The sequence below is a fragment of the Drosophila persimilis genome, unplaced genomic scaffold (assembly GCF_003286085.1).
Source record: "Drosophila persimilis strain 14011-0111.01,24,50 unplaced genomic scaffold, DperRS2 tig00000676-arrow-arrow-pilon, whole genome shotgun sequence".
Classification (NCBI taxonomy): domain Eukaryota; kingdom Metazoa; phylum Arthropoda; class Insecta; order Diptera; family Drosophilidae; genus Drosophila; species Drosophila persimilis.
This window is the reverse complement of record NW_020825332.1, coordinates 1,470,226-1,486,920: the sequence shown is the minus strand read 5'-3', so window position 1 is coordinate 1,486,920 and position 16,695 is coordinate 1,470,226. Positions and strand designations below refer to the sequence as shown.

Genomic DNA, 16,695 nt, shown 5'->3' with positions numbered 1-16,695 from the left:
GTATGCTTGATGGCAACACAACATTTTTCTCTCTATTAATTAACTTTGCATTTTTATTGGCTTTTCGTTTGGTTTGGGGTGAGGGGGGCTCTCCTTATGGTAGCTGGAGCCGTGATCGATTGTGAAGCATTTACAAATTGTGAAATTCTGTGTGATTTTCCTTTTGCTTAAATGTAAAATTGTTTTACTTAAGTTTAGGGTGACTTCAACATAACAAAGTTCTGGAGAAAAAAAAAACAACACATCCACTCCACCCTTGCGTGTATTATAGCACTTAAACTTAAACTCTCCGTCTAGATTTTAGTATATATATTAGCTAAGTTTCGTTATTAAAATTATAAAGTTACGCACAATTCCACTAGGTTGTTGTTTTGATTTAATTGTTAAACATTTGTTCTTGCTGGTTGAATAACTATTTGCATTTAGTTTTAGTTTTTGTTTTAGTTTTTAGTTAGTGTACGCGTACTCCCTCCCCTCCCCACAGAGTGCCACTTCGTCTGTGTGTGTGTGTGTGTGTGTGTGTGTGTTCTTTAACGCTTACGTTTACGTTAGTTAGTTGTATTAGTGTGTTATTTTGCTCAAGCCATTATTCGTTTAGTTTTCGTTTTCGTTTAATTAGTAAATTCTAAAAATCCGCTTTAATTGTTGCAATTTTCTCATTGTTTTTCTCCACTCTTGTCTTCTCTTGTCTTGTCTTGTCTTTTGCTTATTATTGTTGCGTTTGCAATGCTGTTAACCATTTTCAGTTTGGCCCGTCCCCGAGCCGAGCTAAATGCCTCCTTACTTTCCCCTGTAGATCTCGATAATGCGATCCTGATCGACGTACTCGAAGATATGTGGGGCATCCATGAGAATGCCAACCGTGCCGGCCGTTGTCACAATAAAGAAGATGTACAACTGCAGGCGATCGATCACCATGGCCACGTACTTCCAATCCTCGCGGGTCTACACCATAAGTAGAAGATATTAAATGTACACCGATGCTGCACACACTCTGGCTGGCTCACACTCACCTGTATGTAAAGATCCTCGTTGCGCAAATGTTCGGCTATGAACTCAACCGCCTCGGTGGCCTTGCTCGCCTCGGGCGAGAGCAGAATAGAGTCGGAGGACTCGCTCTCGCGACGACAGCCGTCGCCTAGGCCCAGCTCGGCGCCGCTGTTGACCTTCCGGTTGATCTTGCAGTTCGGATGATGCAAGTCGGACAGCTCCATGACCTCCATTTTGGACTGCTTGCCACCGATGGCGCTGATATGCTTGGGCAGCTCGGCCGGCGAGCCGTACGAGGGATGCGGATGTGCGGGCATGCTCATGCCCGGCATTTCCATCATCCAGCGGAGGCGGGTCTTCCTCGGACGCTTCATGAACAGCAGCGCCGGCAGATAGTGCAGAAACACCGAGCGTATGTACATGGGCATGCGGTGGGTGCGCGGACCGCGGAAGTTCCAGTTGATGATGATCACCGTCACCAGAATGGAGACCGTGTTCATGATGAAGGTGAATAGCAGATACTTGGCGATCAGTGGCAGCACCAGCGATGTGGGCGGCAGAATTTTCGACACGAGCAACAGGAACACAACCAGTGACAGGAGAATACTAATGCCAAGGGTTACCTGGGAAGGGAAGGGACGTATCCAGATCAATATCCAGTACAGAGGGACTTTTCGCCCGTTAAACAAACCTTTTCGCCCGCCTCGGCTGGCAGATAGAAGACCAGCACACAGAGGAAGGAAATCAGCACCGTGGGCAGGATCAAATTGACCGTGTAGAAGAGGGTCTTGCGCCGAATGATGATGTAGAAGGTGATGTCCGTCTCGGTGGGATGGGTGCTGTCCCCGTCGTAGACATTGAGGTACGCGGGCACCTCGATGATGTCCCACGTGCCCGACTTCCAGTAATCGGATAGATCGACAAAGTTCTTGTTGTTGTAGAGGGCCAGCGACACCTGATCGCCGTTGAAGGTCCACGAGCCGAACTTCATGATGCAGGTCTGCTGGTCGAACGGGAAGTAGGTGACATCGATGGTGCAGGAGCTCTGGTAGATGGCCGGCGGCACCCACAGCACCTCGCCAGTGGGATAGATGAGCACGTTGGACTTGTAGCGGACCTCGTAGTTGCCATCGGCGCTGTCGTGGGGTAGGGAATAAATGTAAATGTTAGTCTTCGGTTATATGGAAGTACGAGAAAGGTCGCCGCAAAGCTGTGGATTACTTTCGCCTACTACTTTTTTTTCTTTTCTTTTCTTTTCTCATTTTTCTTTTTTTTTCTTTATTTGGTTGGTTAGTGTACAGAGTTGAGCGAGAGAGAGACAGAGAGAGAGAGAGAGAGTCTGGAGTACTAGTAACATACGTTTTATAATGGCCATTTACTCACTTATTGAAGAGCACAATGTCCGGCTTCCAAACCTTGTCGGGGGGCAGACGGAGCACCCCGATGCCGCCGTAGTCGGCCTCATCCCACTGCAGCTGGTAGTCGTACCAAACCAAACGTAACCAAACGTTTGATTTCATAATTTGATTTTTCTCATTCTTGATTCGGTTCGGTACGGTTCGGTTCGGGAATTCGTTTGTATTTGATCGGTTTTTGATTGTGGTGATATCATGGTTGATGGTGGTTTTTGGTGGTTTTTTGGTGGTTTTTGGTTGAGTGGTGGTTACGTGAGAGATAACGGTACGAGGACGAGTACGAGTACGAGTACGATTACGATAACGATTTGTATTGGAGATTCGAAACGAATCGAAATCGAATCGAGTTTTTGGTTGGTTTTGAGAGAGAGAGAGAGTGGGCGGGAAGGGATAGTTAAGACAATTATTTCGCATTTGGTTAACTCTTAGTTTTGTTAGTTAGTTGGTTAGTTTTGTTTGCTTGTTTAATCTTAGTTCTTTAGGGTTAGTATTCGTATTAGTATTTGGCTTGTAACTGTATTTCTTCAGCACTACGAAACATACACAAAGACAATGTCAAAGTCAAGGCAACGGTGTACGTAATTATTTACAAAGCATAAAATAAATTTTCAAAAAACAAAACTCATAAACTTTGGGATGCTTCCACGACTGCTGCCCTACCATGCCAGGCCCATTAACTTAAACATGGGCGTGGCTGGGCGGGCGGTTTGCTTGTGTTGGTGTTTGTGTGTGGGTGTGTGTCGGTGTGTGTGTGTGTGTGTGTGTGGCGTTAACGAAACTAAAGAACTTCTTGTTTAAAATACATTTACACTCTACTAATGTTAGTTTTTTTTTTTGTTATTTTTTTTTTATAGATATATTCTTATTATTTTATGGTTTTTTTTGTTTTGTTTTTTTGTTTTTGGCAAATTTGATTTTTGTGAACACTTACGACATTGATTAGCTGTACGAACGCCAAACCAAATCTTACTCCAACTTTTTGTGTCATATTCTGTACGGGTCGTATGAGTTTATTGTAGCCTCGAAAGAGGTCACGCACCAGGCGCTCTTCATCTTCGGATGCACTGACTAAAAAAACACAAAAACAAAAGAGAACCGAGGGGAATCCAAAATAAATAGTCAACGAAAGGCGGTTAACGAAACAGATTTGCCAGAAATCGGGGGAGAGAAAGATATAGACAGAGAATAAATAATAAATCAAAAAGGAAATCAAAGATATAACGAAAATCAGGAGAATACAGAGAAACGAAAGAAACGGAACGGATGAGCAAAGTTGTTGTATTTTTTGTTTTTAGTTTTCTTGGTTTTTTTTTTTTTTTGTTTAAATTTAATTTTTCATTTTTGAATGGGCTTAGGATGATTATAGCTTAGACAGAGATAGAGTTAGGCAGAGAGACAGAGAGAGAGAGAGACAATGTGAGAAGGAGAGAGCGAGAGAGACTGAGAGAGCGAGAGAGAGACAGATAGTACAGAGACAGAGAGACAGAGAGAGAGAGAGACATTTCACCGATTCTTCATCATCTTCTTCTTTACCAACTTGGAATTTTTGGAATTTTGATTTTTTGATTTTGGAAAAAGTTAAACAAAAATGGACGAGACATGAGTACCGCTTATTACTTTTTGTTTGGTTTTTAGTGGTGGTTGGGTGGTGGTGCTGCAAGTGTGGCATGTTGCTGTTGCTGTGGCTGTTGTTGTGATGGTTCTTGGCCTACGTTGCATATACGCCGCATTCGGAGGCACTTCCATTAAACAAGAACTATGCGTGGGTGTCCTCCCCCACATAGTGGCTGCTTTAATGCAAATGCCTCTCGCTTTTGGTGGTTCTTACAGTCCTAGAGTCCTAAATTGTACTACGATAACACGATAACACAGCTAGCGATAACGATAACGATATCAACAAGGTGCTTAACGATGTGCAACACTTATACTTGGGTGCCCGCCCCCTTTAGAGACTTTAGAGATCGTAAGGACCTAGCAGGGGATTCCCTTTCTAACTAAAGTGCGAAAGAGACGTCTATATTCCGGTAATCCGTTGTTTTCCTTCGCCGACAGCTGAGTAAAGTTTATCCTCAAACTTTATCCGAAAGCTTTGTGTCCTTCACGTGGCGTGGGAGAGCGAGATAGAGCGAGAGAGCGGAAAGCTCTTTTTGGGATGCTGGCTGCTGGCTGGCTCTCACACTCTCGCCTGCGTGTGTGTGTGACCGGGTTATCCTTGCCGCCTGTCTGTGTGCGTGAGCGTGTGCGTGTATATAGTGTATATATGTGGAGCACACGTGTGTCTACTGCCGTGTGAGTAAGTGGAGTTGTTTTTTTTCTTGCTGTTGTTGTTGAAACTCCTTTCTGGAGTTGCACTTTACGGCTAGGTGAATGGGTGGGGAGGGGTAGGGCGGTCTGATGGGGGTGGCTGGATGTTCATACCGATACTATGTATATGATTTTATGTGGGTGTGTGAGTGTGCGTGTGTGTGTCGAGTGGGTGTTTGTGTGTGTATGTACTATATTCATTATATACCAAAAAGAGAGCTCTAGACACTAAAAGTACGCCTCGTTTTCAGGGTTCTATTGCGAGTTCTACTTCTTTTTTAGCCTAACGAGTAGTATATCTTTTTTCTTGGACTGCTCAGAAGAGAAGGAGTATGAATTAAGATTCGGCAGTTGATACAGAAATCTTCATATATATATATATATATACATATATAGATAGTATATATATTGTTTGTTGTATATATGCATTTCATTGACTGAAATCAGTAATTTTTTCTTGGTTAATATCGGTTAAGTTTTTGTTTTGTGGTTGATCTTTTTTTGGTTGTTGTTCATTTCAGTTGCGATTTCATCCTGTGAACGGCTGTGGCTGTGTCCCTCAAGGACCTTGTGGTAGCCCTTAATACGGGGAATAGTCAGGGGGGTGGGATTAAGGGGGGACTTAGATGGATGGGCTTGGAGAAATGTATAATTACAAAAGGCAGAAATAGCTAAGGAGAATATACTTATATATAGGCAGAGACAGACAGAGAGAGAGAGAGAGAGAGAGAGGCAAAGGGAGTACGGATATATAGGTGTACTAAAAGTGAATAGTTTTTTATAGTCTTGGCTATATATAGTAGGGTACAGAAGTTTACAGTTGTCGAGCATTATACGGAGAGAGAGAGAGAGAGAGAGAGAGAGAGAGAGGGAGAGCAAGAGCACGAGCAAGAGCAGGAGAGACAAAGACAGAGAGAGCAGAGATATGCAGTTCTATAGAAGAAGATCTATTCTTAAGGGGCAGCACTCAACTGCTTTCTTGTGCGGGTGGTGGTGGTGGGTGTGCTACTAAGGAGAGTTCTACGATAGATTATATGGAATATATATATACTATATAGTTTGATATAGAGTTAGTTAATGACTAGCGCAGTTTTGTGAGTTTGTTTATAATTTTCTCGTATTTTTTTTTTTTTCGTAGGCAGCGCTGCAGCAGCGTCGCTTTGGCAGTTTCTCCAAGTCTCATTTGTATTCATTTTGTCGGGAATCTATTCTCAGGCATTCTCAGGCGTTCGATGGTTCGTGTGGCGGTTTCTGTTATTCTTTTTTCTGGTTTCTGTTGTTTCTGGTCTCTGGCTGTTGTTTCTGGTGGTTCTGGTTCTGGTTCTTGGTTGGTTGTGGGGTTGTGGTGTTGAGAGGCTGAGATGTACAATAAGGGAGCAGCGGTCCGCGGCATGAGGCTGGCGGTGGCAGTGGCAGTGGCGGTTGTGGTGGTGGTTGGTTGGTTGTTGGCCAAAATGAGAGCTTGGAGAACTTGTTAAGGCGGCGCTGCCAGCGCAAGTTTGTTAAATTTAAGAAAAAAATCAAATCATTGCTGTAAAAATTTGTTAGCTAGCTAAGAGAGAGAGAGAGAGAGAGAAAGAGAGATAGTTTTTCTTTTGTTTTTTTGCGGAAGGGGTTGGATTTTGTAGAAACGGTTAGCAGAGTTTTAACAGAGTTTTTCCTTTGGCCTTTTTCGCGAGTTTTTCATTACATAACAGGGCCCCAGCCCGGAAATGGGGGCAGAGTTGGCGCCGCCCCCTCTCGGCCCCGCAACGTACGTACCTGCGGCAATCGCCAGGAGCCCCAGGATGCCGTAGAGCAGCCAGGATCTGCTGTTGCTGGTGTCCATGGTAGTCCGCTTTTCCGCTTTTCCTGCACTTACAACTGCAACCAGGACATGACTGATGGACTGGATGGATGAATGGAGTCCACGCCCCGAACTGCAGACACACAAAGAACAGCAGCCTTAGAGCTGGTGGAACTCTTCTTTGAAAAGGTTTTGCACTTCACCTTTAGGCCAGAGCTGAACGCTTTGATTATCTATTAATTAATGGACCAATTTTCACAAGGCTTTTCCGAATTTTCCTCAAGAGCTCTGCGCTGCTCTGACTGGAGCAGGTCCGGTTGGGTGCGGATTAAGAACTCTACTTCGGGATTCTGGATAAAAATCAATGGGCCTGCGACTGTGAGGCGCGCAGCAGCCGAATGGCAGGGCCACGGCGCAGGCGTCGACTCGGATGCTGAAATTCCGGATAAAAGAGAGCACCCAAAATCAAAATCAGCACCCTCTCCCTTATCCAAGGGGTGGCTGCTCTCTCTCTCTCTGTCACTCGCTGGCTCTCTCCGTCCCGTCCTCTCCCTTTGTTAGTTTGTAAACAAAGGCCGCAACAGCTGTTGGATGTTGGACATGTGCTCCGACCCGACAGGGATGCCACCCGCCCTCAAAAAAGAAGTTCCGCCACAGTGCCTGCGAAAAGCGAGAACGAACGCTTCCGCCCTCGGATCTGTGTGTTCCTAATTGTGTTATAAACTTGGATATTAAATTAATTATGGCACAACACTTGAGCCTACACACACACACACAAGCAACACCTCAAAAGGTCATGTGGGCGTGGCGCTTAATTTGTTACTTCATAGTTGTTGTTGTAGTTGTTTTTTCTATGATATGTTGCGCCTAATTACTGACGAATATCATTAGCATGCCGCAGTTCCTCATGGCGCCTGAATGATTCAAATAGAATGCACAAAAGGTTAAGGGAATTACATCATTAACAAGCTTAAGGTTTAAGGTATACTCTGGGATTCAGGGAGGAAGCCAAACAGTTCGTGTTCGATGGCATTGGTCACAGTTTGGAAACTTTGGCTGTTCTTTCGTGACTCTGGAACTGTCAGCACTTGTCCGTCCGGCAGCCTTAATTACATAAATTACAATATTACGCAGTCCGTTTGAAGGCAGCACTTCCGTGTAACGATTTGAATGGTTTTCATGGATAGAGGAGGCGGAGGAGACCCAAAGCTTAAACGCTTAAAGATTCTTGCCACAATGGCAAAAGATACAGATACAGCCAAAAGGAACACATTATGCATGCCATGTAAAGCTTCGCGCTAGACGTTTGGTAATGAAAGCATATTTTTGCATTGCTGATGCAAAAGTTACCTTTTGCCTGCCTGATGATGGTGACGACGACGACGACGACGACGACGATGGTGATGGCGATGGTGATGATGATGATGATGATGTTGATGATTTTCATGTGCGCATGACAGCGCAATACAATGCAAGCGAAAGACCCAGGCCACGAACGTGCAAAAGTTATGAGACATCATGTGGCAGTGCGACTGGCGTCAGCAAAAAACACTGTAAGGTCGCTGCCTCACAGCGCATAAAAAGCAGCATTTTGAAGCCTTTGTGTCGGTGTCGGAGTCGGAGTCGTCGCAAGCCGGGGCTGCCGCAATTTGGGTGCCATTTTGGTGTCACCAAAGCGGCATCCACATGCAGCCAGCAGCCAGCACCCAGCAGCAGCCAGCAGCCACCTCATCATCGCCAGCTCCTACAGCTGTAAGTATTTCTCCTATTTTTTGCAGTTCGGCTAGCGATAAAATCAATGGCAAACGCCAACGCAAATTACATCAAATTAATTTCTGTATTTTCATAAATTATTTTGGCTGCATTCAATTGAAACACTTTTGGCCGGGTCGCCGTCTCCGTCTCCGTCGCCGCCCTCAAGGTCGCCTCTCAGCCGCGAAACGTGCCCGAGATGGACCCTCGGCGATGGCCTAGATACCTGGTAGTTGAGCGGAGAAATCTCTTTTCATAACTATTGCCCCACTGGGCGGGGCATGTTGGGGCATTTTAATATTTTGGGGATGTTTTGGAATGTGAATTTTCTGTGATTCAATTAGTTGTGTGTTTTGTATTTTGCTTAGCAGCGTTTTTAAACTGCAATTAATCATAAATGAGCAAAGGCGGAATCCATAAAGGCGTCACGGCACATTGTATGCAAAATTGTGTGCGAAAAATATAATTTAATATCATAAACATTTGGATTGTCTGCTCTGGCGAGTTCTTTTGTTTCTGGTGTTTGCATGTTTGTTTTCTCAAATGTACGCCATAGCCAAATAAATTAATTAGTCAAAGCAATTTTTGACACCAGCTACTGGCTGGTGGCTTCTGGCTGGTGGCTTCTGGCTGGTGGTTCCGTGTTAATTTTTACACTCAAGAACCACCGAGAAGCGCTGGCCAAACGCCCAAAATGAGGCGTCAGCCCATCGAGAAAATTGCACAATTAGCAGAGTGGCTGTGCGGCTGTTGTTGTGGCTGTGGCAGTTGCACTGACTGCCAGTTGGGTAATATTAAAAGTCCTCAACCATATTAACACTTTGGGCAATGTTTTGCGGCACGCCGCAGTCGAAAATTTGTGTCAGCAGCAGCAGCAGCAGCCCCATGGCAGAAGCGGCCAACAGCGGCAGCAACCAACAAATGAAAATCATGCGGCAAAGCGCACGACCGACAAAAAACCGTCACAATAAATAAATCTCCAGCAAATCCATGACAAGCACAGCACACAAAACACTGAACGGGCATGTCAATGGCTGGGGCATGGCATGCCATATCCATGGCCCATGAGGAAGTGCGCCGACAAGTGGCACAAGCCAAGATGGCGTTTCCTTATGCCCCCCACATGGGGCAGCATAAAATGAGACAGACGACAGCCAGACACACGCCTCCCGCATCCCCTCCTAAACGGCACACAGTGGCACATCAGCCGAAAAGAGGTGGCAAAAGTCATTTTCTGAGTGAGCAGCTGATAGAAGATTTCTTAAGGCTTTCGAAAATGGAAACATTGAGACAATCGGACATCACTCTGCATCTTTCAGATCGAAAAAAAGTAAACTACGAGTATGTATCGTATGATTCATGTTTGGTCTCTACTCTAAGGTGTACTTTTTGTTAACATTTTTCAATAAATAAATTTGCTTTTTGGAAAGACTTTTCTAGAGAAAACTATTAATTTTTTGTGTATTTTACAAAAATAATTCCCAGAGCCCACCACGAAATTTTTTGTAATGCTCTTCGAATATTTCTTAGCCCATTTATAAGGGTCCTTATCTGTGCAACTACCTCAACAGAGCTACAGAGAGCGATCTGTGTGACGACCTCGAAAAAAGTACAAGCAATAGACCAACATTTCAAATAAAAAAATTTTAGTTGTTATCATATTTATAAGATCCAATTATGTTACAAATTAAATATAAAATTATTATCTATAGGTAAATTGACCATGAACAAATTTGTATCTATGCAAATTAAGCATGCACTGGCAACAGAGTTCAACTTTGACAATGCATTGTACAGCTTATAGACATCGTAGCACCATGTTCTCGTGCAGACTGAATTTCGAAAGATTTTCCTTTCAAGTGCGTTTTTTTGTATGAAGATATCTTCATTCGTTCAGAAGTTATTAATTTAGCAAGCTGAAAGGCCGAAGGCCGAATGTGGCATTCCTTGCATTTCGTAGAATGTAGATGTAAAAGTAATGTAGCAGTGTGAAGAATGTAAGTAGAATGGATGTAAGATTCATGTAGCTGTATGTAAAATGCATGTCGAAGCTGAAATTGTTGCATACTTTTGGGAGGCTGGGCAGAATTCATTAGGGGCGTTACTTTGAAACCAATTGTGGGGACCAACGTTTGTTTATTTTACCATATTCATTATAGAAATGATGATTTTTCATTGGCGAAATCGAAACTTAAAATTATAACGAAAAACCTAAGAAAAAACTACAAAAAAAACTTAATTTAATCTACAATCTAAGAGCGAACAGAACATGGTTGGACATAAACTATATACACAATCTTACGCTCAAAGCGAAAGCCAAGCAAATTAATCGATTTGACCCTTGTGCGCTATGTAGGAGTCGTAGAGCGTCGACTCCTTGCGCCGCTTCAGCCTCGAGCAGGCAATGAATAGCGTCACCGTCAGCACACAAAGCAGGGCTGAGCCAGCGGCGGTCAGCGCTGAGAAGGTCGAGGTCTTCAGGCAGGTCTGGTGCGGCCCTGGGGGCTTTGTCTGGCGATGGGCATAGACATCATCGCCATCGTTTTCACCCTCCTGCAGCACGCGCAGCGACTGGAACAGGTTCACGTTCTCCGAGAGCGAAGTCTGCGTGGAGGGACTCTCCGTGGTGGCGGTGGCGGCGTCTCCATCGACGGACAATGGAGGGAGAGAGAGATTCGTGGCCGTCATGTTGGAGGTGTCGCGCTTAGTGACCGCCTTCAGGTTGCGCCAATGACAGGGCTGACTCTGCAAGGGATCAGATCAGCAATGAGCCATCTTCTGGATATAGTCTGACATCCGACTTACCGGACAACGTCCGTGGCACATGCGGACGTCACACTCAATGTAGAGGGCTGGGGAGCCAGTGAACCGAAAGGTTTTCATGTACGCATACACCTGTGTCTCGTAGACGCCCGCATCGGACCAGGAGCCCCTGAAGCGTGAGATGAGCTTGTCATCCACCGGACAGCCATGCTGATCGATGAGCTGTATCCGCTTGTTGGCGCCATTGTGTGCGTAGCAATCGTTGACCACAATGTCAAAGCCATCTATGGATCGATCGCACGATAACCATTGAGCCATGATATATTCGCACTTGCTATGGACTCTAAATACTCACCGTACTTGCTCCTCATGTAGATGATCAGGGTCAGGGGATCGCCCACTCGCACCGGCCCCGTCACGCGGGGTCCCCCAATGCCGTAGCCATTCTGGATTTCCATATAGCATTCGGGTGGACTCAGTGTGAAGACAACAGGATTGCCAGTGGCCACCCTGGGGGAGAGGAGAAAATCAGTTTAGAATTTCGCGGAGGATAAATGGATACTTACTCCACATCTAGAAAGGGAAACGTCACCGTCTTCCAGAAGTCGTAGCCATACTCGCACGTGACCTTAAAGTGCTCATCGTACTCCTCCTCAATCAGTGGATTATATTGTACCGTCACCGTGTTCCACATAAAGTTCTAATTGAAGACAATAGATGTGATTTATAAATAGTTTTCCTTTCAAGTCAAGGTACGTACTGTTGGATTCTTGCGACTCTCCTCCTGCAGGGAGTTCTTGCCCAGTGTGCCACAACGATTCAATTGGATATAGAACTCGTAATAGTCCCGACCCGAGCCATTGATGTACATGCAGTCCGGATCGTAGGCATAGCCCGCAGAGTAGAGCAGTCCACTGAAGGAGCCATTAAAGCCAATGCGTATTTTCATGTAGTCGTCCTGGCACTCCGCTTCAATGTCTATTTGGAGGAAGAGCAGGAACTAAGGGAGGATCTTAACCATTAAAAAGGGGGAGACTTCAACTTACGTTGCACTCTAGTGCTGTTGTGGAGAAACTGATGACCCGCGTATTCCTGATCCCAGTACTCCTCGTGCCACTTGTTGCCCTCATAGGGCGGCGCATGATAGCCGGCACTTCCTGTCGGAGCTCCACTAGAATCCACGCCCGTGGACCCGTAGTCCAGGTGAACAGGATGTCCAATGCGATGCGGTATATAGCCAGAAGAGTCCGGTACATGGTCGGGCACATCATGATGCAGCTTGTTGCGCTCCACGGCGACGCTGCTGCGGTTGCGGACGTCCTTGGGGAACTTTTTGGGGCCGGCCAGGCCGGCGCGCTTGGACAGCTTCGAGGCCTGGGTGGTGGGTCCCGAAATATACGATTTGGAGGAGATGCCCACCAGCTCCTGCTGCGCCTCCGCTCCAGTGGCCAGAGGGCGAGTCCCAGTCGCTGTTCTGGACGTCGGAGTCGTGGTCTGAATGCGGCCCTTGAAGCTGCGTAGAGGTGGCGCCACCGTGTGTGGAGGAGCCGATGTGGTGGTGGCCACTGCCGCCGTTTTGCTCACCACCGAGTAGTCTGTACTCTGTTCCAGGCCGCTGATGGGTTGCTGCAAGATAGATGTGCCCAAGAGAGAGAAGTGCGTCAGGCCGGGCACGTGGGGCGTATACGCAATGCGATAAATCACTCGGCTCGAGTTTGTGTCCCAAGTCTTTGGTTTTTATGAGCCCCGCACAACGAAAAGTGCTGCATCAGCAGCAGAGGCTAGGCACCAGCCACAAAGCCACATAATTTTTGGCCAGGCAGACAAAGCCTCTCTTCCGCTCGCGGTCGGTCGATACGCAATCTGCATTAGAGCAGAGAGCATATCCGTTAGACAGGCGGGCCAGCGATTGGCCAACGATTGGTTACGGTTCATGTGGCCTAATCAGGAAGTTCATTCTAAGAACTGTTAAATAGATTAGATTCCCCATCTAGGCTTGGGCAATGCCCCTCCGACTTGGGCAACAAACCGAGCGAACAGGTGAAAGGTTCCTTACCTGCACTTCAATCAGCAGCAGCAGCCAGAGCCCCAGCAGCAGCGGTTGCATCGGCAATCTGCACATCTTCATGTCCGTTGATCAACTGCAGAATCAGAATCGGAAAAGAAATAGGAATCAGAATCGGAATCGGAATCGGAATAGAAATAGAAATAGGAATCATAATCATAATCATCGTCATGGTTGCTGCATGGTTGATGCTGACCTTGCTAGTGGTCACTCAAGTGTTGTGTGTTGTGTGTGTCTTGGCGGTGTTACACCAAATGCGTAGAGGCAGGAAGGAAGTTTGTGGTTCATAAATTAATTGTGGCCAATGTTTCAGATGAGTGTTGCACGAGCAAGAAAATCTTACAGAACGCCCATACTCAAATGCTCTTTTGATGGCCTTTTGAATTGAATCTTTGGATTGTCTAAGATGGCAAGAAGCGCTGCCCTTCTGTATACACTGTGGATTGGTTTCTATTTAGATTGCCTTTTATCTGTGCCTTGGCTTCTGTCTGAAAAGTGCCCGGACTCGCTTCTGTGTTAGGGTATAGCTTTGCTATCAATGTCGCTGGAACTATAGTTCCACCAGAACAATCACATCTCCTCTGTCTCTTTTTGCCCCTCCATCTCCTGCCTGTGGGGTGTATCTGCCTATCTGTATCTGCGTTCTCTGTCTGTCAGGCGTTAAGGTCAAAGGCATAAAACTGTCATCCGTTTAATTATGAAGAAGAACCCCCGACTAGAAGACTTTGCTTAAACTTGGATTACATTTTAATGAATGATGTACATTGTACATTGTACATTGACGCCCCCTTCCTCCCACTGTTGTGGCTGTACCCTTCACCCACCAAAATGCTTGGCTGCGCTTTACGCTTAGCTGTAAAAACGCACGCCGTTTGCTTAATTGTTGTTATAATTACTCCAACTTCTTCTTGTTTTTTTGTTGGATTTATGGTTTTTTATTGTTTTTTTTCTCTCTGCCTCTCTGTTATGCAATAGTTGGATGGTGCTTCTTCGTCTTGTTGGGTTTTTTTTGGTTTCGGTTTTTGGCTTTCATTATTTATTGTAGCTGTTGTTGTGTTTTGTGGGTGTCCGTCTTTGTGGTGGTTTTCTGCTTGCTCCTACACTTGGCTTTTATAATTATAGTTAATCGCATTGGTCTGACCTTGAGCCGTTTTCTTGCCACCACTTTGCCTCCGCCTTTTGCTGGTTAACTGCATTAAAAGCACCTGCCTAACGGTACCCTAATAAACGTTATCGACTCGTGCTGAAGCCGGCTTAAGGCGTTTGACATTTGGTTTATCGAAAGAGATAAGGTTGCCCCCTTGAAGGCGTTAGGAATATAGCAAAGTTCTCAAAATTTTATGCTCTTTTGATTGAAAGGATTGTGGGACGTGATAAACATTATATTGAATCCTATTTTGGTGAAGTTTTGTACAGAAACTATAATTTTATACGAAATCCAAGATATGTAAGCTGAGAACTATATTTGTTTAACACCCATAGAGAAATGGCGTTGTAAATAGAAGCACGCCCATATGTAAATTTAATATTCAGTTTTTGAATACAAAAATATTTTTTAAATTATTACATTAAAAGGACGACCCATATTTAATAAAAATACAAGACACTTTAGAATAAATATACTTCAGATATATAAATAAATATATAATAATATATACCTAATAATAAATATATTTAACTTAAAGGTTCAGGTAATATATATAAGAAATATATATAATTTAAATGAGAAATATTTCTGATTGAAGTGTGAAATATATTTATATTAATTATGAAATATATTTAAATCAAATATTTTCATATCAATCTTGAACTTGTAAGTGAATAAATATATTGGCATTAATATTTAACTCTAAGTATGACTATTCGGGGCTCAGGGCTCTTTTGTCTGGGTGAAGATTATAAATATTATAATTCCGAGCTCTTGTGAATTTAATGCAGAAGATCCCTGTATGGTCTTTGATTATTTAAAGACTTGTAAATAATCCCAAACAGATAGTAAGCCCATCTTTAACTTAACCATACTCACATTTCTTATATAAGCTCTTTGTTTCCTGTTGCCACAGTCGAGATCCAGCACTGACCTGCTCAAGTTTTCTTTGCTTTTCCAACGCCTCGGCTTTCCTTCTTAACACCCTCAACTGCTGGCTGGCTGGCTGTCTGGCTGGCTGGTTCACTGGTTCACAGCTCGGCGGCACGCACTTTGACCAACTGACACCGAATGACTTGGCCCATTTCGTGGGTTAACAAATCCTCGCGACGTTAGCCATAAAACTTGACGATCCGTGCCAAAAAAAAAACAAAAAAAAAACAAACAAACAAACAAAAAAAAAACCACTGAATGACTCAAAGCGGTACAAAACGGTTGGCGTTTTGTCTTTTTGACTTTTTCGGGAGGGCGGGGCGGGGGGGGTTTCACTTTCGATAATGGTCGTTGGCTATTGCGCGATTTTTTTCGTTTTGGTTTTTCTTGTCTACGTCATTTGTGGCGTTTATCTGGTTCGCTTTACATGTTGCACGTCTGTTCAAAGTTTTGTTGGTTTTCGGTTTTCGGTTTCCAGTTTCCAGTTTTTCGGTATTAGGTTTTCCGTTTTTTGGAAGCCCGAAAAATCACTCAAGTGCAACTTGCCAAATAGAATCACCGACCGCCTACACGAGTTGCTGGATATGTAGATGTGTGTTGCAGATTGCCTAATCTTACATAATAGTCGAGCCTCTGCCACCCTCTATGTCTGTGTGTGTGTGTGTGTGTGTGTGTGTGTGCGTATCTGTGTGGCGCGTATCGAGAGTTCCGAATGCCTTGGCTGGACGATGGTTTGCAGCTCTTCGCGTCGCGAGCAGGTGTGAAGCCAAGCGCGGCTGCAGCGGATCTTTATAAAGTTTTTCCCAGCCACACATCCATCCACTCTTCTATCCAGCCAGCCATCCATTCATCCATCCATCCATCCATCCGAGGGCCTAGAAGTGGAGCCAGCCAACCGCATTCTCTCTGTGGGCTCTGCGCCTCTCAGAGGCGGGTTGTGAAAGAATCTCAGGCTCTCGGTCCCGTGATCTAACCATTTTCTGATTTACTTTCGCTGTGATTCGCCGTTAGATTCGTTTTGCATCGCGGAAGTCGCAACAGCAGCTGGCAAAAGAAGGAATAACCAAATCCAGCCAGCCCCATACCCATACCCATACCCGTACCCGTACCCGTACCCGTACCGATACCTTACCTTTAACCAAGGTCAACGGCACCTAACTGTAGACATTTGGCCCGTGTCTTTCTCTCTGCACTGCTGTCTTGCTGTCTTGCTGGCTTGCTGTGTCTGTGTTAAGTAAAGTAAAGTTAAGCGCGTTTAATTGCCTCCGCTTGCCAAGCGTGTCTGCCTTAAAATACTAATCACTAATTAGTTAGTCGGCACTTTAGGCTCTCGTTGTGAAAGGCTCTATCCAGCTTGACCCTGGACAACGCTCTGGTGATGGACATCCGCGCAAGGGCACCGCAGCCCTTGTCCATCAACTGTGACGACTGCTCCTTAGATCGGCGCAACTGCTGACCCACTTTCGAATGGATCTTATAGGGTTTTGGTTATGGCTTTGGGGAGATTGCCAAGCAAACATTTGCCCAGAGAAAGAAGCCC

At 45.0% G+C, this 16,695-nt stretch overlaps 2 protein-coding genes across 2 annotated transcripts; both read right to left on the bottom strand.

Moving 5' to 3' along the window:
- Nucleotides 1–475: 475 nt before the first annotated feature.
- On the bottom strand, nucleotides 476–6,829 carry LOC6604497 (acetylcholine receptor subunit beta-like 1). The gene is made up of 7 exons (XM_026991454.1): nucleotides 6,699–6,829; nucleotides 6,471–6,628; nucleotides 3,337–3,473; nucleotides 2,374–2,528; nucleotides 1,682–2,126; nucleotides 1,014–1,613; nucleotides 476–945 (listed from the first exon to the last, which is right to left on the bottom strand). Exons 2-7 carry the CDS (start codon nucleotides 6,535–6,537, stop codon nucleotides 781–783), a joined length of 1,569 nt encoding a protein of 522 aa, XP_026847255.1. The 5' UTR covers nucleotides 6,538–6,628; nucleotides 6,699–6,829; the 3' UTR covers nucleotides 476–780.
- Nucleotides 6,830–10,572: 3,743 nt separating this feature from the next.
- Nucleotides 10,573–15,144, bottom strand: LOC6599723. The gene is made up of 8 exons (XM_002024792.2): nucleotides 15,102–15,144; nucleotides 13,067–13,151; nucleotides 12,057–12,636; nucleotides 11,771–11,988; nucleotides 11,577–11,710; nucleotides 11,366–11,520; nucleotides 11,053–11,294; nucleotides 10,573–10,992 (listed from the first exon to the last, which is right to left on the bottom strand). Exons 2-8 carry the CDS (start codon nucleotides 13,136–13,138, stop codon nucleotides 10,573–10,575), a joined length of 1,821 nt encoding a protein of 606 aa, XP_002024828.1. The 5' UTR covers nucleotides 13,139–13,151; nucleotides 15,102–15,144.
- Between the last annotated feature and the right edge of the window lie 1,551 nt (nucleotides 15,145–16,695).

Excerpts from the sequence above, each read along its gene's own strand:
- LOC6604497 (XM_026991454.1), bottom strand. The coding sequence starts at position 6,537 with ATGGACACCAGCAACAGCAGATCCTGGCTGCTCTACGGCATCCTGGGG. Across the intron at positions 3,474-6,470 it reads GCTCCTGGCGATTGCCGCAG|TCAGTGCATCCGAAGATGAA; the intron begins GTACGTACGTTG and ends GTGTTTTTTTAG. Across the intron at positions 2,127-2,373 it reads GACATTGTGCTCTTCAATAA|CGCCGATGGCAACTACGAGG; the intron begins GTGAGTAAATGG and ends ACCCCACGACAG.
- LOC6599723 (XM_002024792.2), bottom strand. The coding sequence starts at position 13,138 with ATGAAGATGTGCAGATTGCCGATGCAACCGCTGCTGCTGGGGCTCTGG. Across the intron at positions 12,637-13,066 it reads TGCTGCTGATTGAAGTGCAG|CAACCCATCAGCGGCCTGGA; the intron begins GTAAGGAACCTT and ends TCTATCTTGCAG. Across the intron at positions 11,295-11,365 it reads CTACATGAGGAGCAAGTACG|ATGGCTTTGACATTGTGGTC; the intron begins GTGAGTATTTAG and ends ATCGATCCATAG.